Here is a 1,995-nt window from a genome sequence, read left to right as displayed (position 1 = left end):
AGCTCTGACATATACCATAGTGCTGTACAGAGATCACTGAGCCAGTCCCATCAGTCTCTGTACAGAGGAGCTGACACTCTAATGTCCCCCCTGACAGAGATGCCGGGGGCACTTACCTCTTTGGTGGACTGTAACTCCACGCAGGATCCAGACAGAGTAAGAGTTATGGTATCTTTGCCTTCAATAAGACATGGAAGGTTCTCATAGCGAATATCAGGGCTGAGATTTCGGGGGTGAAAGGTGACATTGAAGGTGACCTCGCTGCCTGCTGTGATATAACCAGACACAGGAGAGATGGAAAAGTCCGGCTGGAACTTCTTTATATCCCAGTGAAACCTGAAAAGAGAGGTGAAAGTGAGATAAATGTGTATTGTGCAGTTCTCTTTCCATCATGGCCGGGCACAGTACCTTGCTCCCAGGTCTCCGCTGTTACTCAGGATAATTCGGCGTGTGGCTTGGCTCTGCAGTACCACGGCTCCAAATGTGACAAATTCCTGGTCCAGGCTGAGCTCCAAGCCCTGGCAGCTGCCACGTACAACCAGGAGAGGGCGCACTGCACCATCAGACTCCATTACCACCTCCTCTGTGAATGGGGCGATGCGACTCCGAGGAGAGAACTGCAACTCCAACTTACACAGCCCACCGTGGGCCGGAAGGGTCACCAGGGAGCTGGGTGATAGGCTGAGGACCTGCAAAGATATTTCATGTAATCCAGATTGCAGTGCAATAACGAGTCCCTATAATGGGTACCTATCACAGGTCCTTACATTAAGTCCCTATAATGAGTCCCTATATTAAGACCCTATAACAAGTCCTTTATTGTGTCCCTATAATGAGTCCCTATATAACGAGGCTCTAAAACGTGTCCCTATAATGGGTCCCTATAACGTATAATGTACATGTGTACAGCCCACTTAGGTAATAAATTTATAATAATTGTGAAATATCTTATTTAATGTACAGCGCTGCATAATATGTTGGCGCTATATACATCCTGTTTAATATTAATCATAATGATGCCCCCTAATGGACCAACAATGAACTACATGGTCACATCCATAAAGGGGATCTCTGATGTTGTGGGGGTTGGGATGATACATTTGGTGGAAATTGGTGACAAGATGAAGGCAGCATCTTATTGACCCGGAACAAAGTGAAGGTTCTGGAGTGGTCGCCTGACCAGTTCATGGAGGACACCCTACATGTGAGCTCTGTACCTTGGGGTCCTGCAGTGCGGGGACACTGGTGGTCACATTCAGGTTACAGGTCACCGGCGCAGCGCTCCTATTTACTATGGTGACATTCTTCTTTACAGTCTGGCCGATGGCGACCGCACCAAATTTTGTCACTTTATATTTTGAATCTGTGACTTCAACCTGCAAGAAACATAAAGATTTGGATTTGTGGTCCTGAGATCTATGGCTGTCATTAGTGGGAGACACGTTCGTTATACCTTCATTTTGATTCCATGGCCCTGCAGTCGGAGGTTCTGCCTGAAGTGACCGTTCATCTGAAAGACAACCGTCTCCTGGTACATAATGGCCGCCCGGGGATAGAAGATGATGGGAACTTCCATTTCACCTCCAGGGGGCAGAACGTCTGAAGAGAACTCAACCACCATATGATCCGTGGCACTGTACAGACAGTCAATGCTACGGGGGAAGGGACACAGCGTCACATGACAAGATGGCATCAAAATACCCCCCAGACCCTGGTGCTTCACTGACCCCCAACAAAACACACAGGAAACGGCTTCCTTCACACTGCTAACACCTATCACAGCCAAGCTTCTACCTGACCGACTGAAACACGTGGGCACCGATTATTGTCAGTCTAATGGGCACACCAGGGCACCGGTCATTATGTGCCGCATCACACTAACATCTGCCACACCTCACTATCATTGCGACAGGTAATAGATTTGGTGACATTGTTGGGGTTTGTAGATTTGGTGACATTGTTGGGGTTGGTGGATTTGGTGACATTGTTGGGGTT

At 48.0% G+C, this 1,995-nt stretch overlaps 2 protein-coding genes across 2 annotated transcripts in view; both read right to left on the bottom strand.

Annotated features, from left to right (window-relative positions):
* Positions 1-377, bottom strand: part of LOC140337603 (hydrocephalus-inducing protein homolog) — a gene marked incomplete in the record, with an annotated part of 5,319 nt that extends 4,942 nt beyond the window's left edge. Inside the window, 1 exon segment of the mRNA XM_072421335.1 lies at positions 117-377.
* Positions 378-389: 12 nt separating this feature from the next.
* LOC140338458 (hydrocephalus-inducing protein homolog) overlaps positions 390-1,995 on the bottom strand; it is an 18,413-nt gene continuing 16,807 nt past the window's right edge. The window contains exons 19-21 of the mRNA XM_072422693.1: positions 1,454-1,652; positions 1,218-1,376; positions 390-689 (exon numbers count right to left, since the gene is read on the bottom strand). Of these exons, the coding sequence (XP_072278794.1) occupies positions 390-689; positions 1,218-1,376; positions 1,454-1,652 (658 nt within the window). The remainder of the gene's footprint in view (positions 690-1,217; positions 1,377-1,453; positions 1,653-1,995) is intronic.

Source organism: Pyxicephalus adspersus, chromosome 9, assembly GCF_032062135.1.
Source record: "Pyxicephalus adspersus chromosome 9, UCB_Pads_2.0, whole genome shotgun sequence".
Taxonomy (NCBI): Eukaryota; Metazoa; Chordata; class Amphibia; order Anura; family Pyxicephalidae; genus Pyxicephalus; species Pyxicephalus adspersus.
The sequence above is the reverse complement of the archived record's forward strand: the minus strand, read 5'-3'. Positions and strand labels throughout refer to the sequence as shown.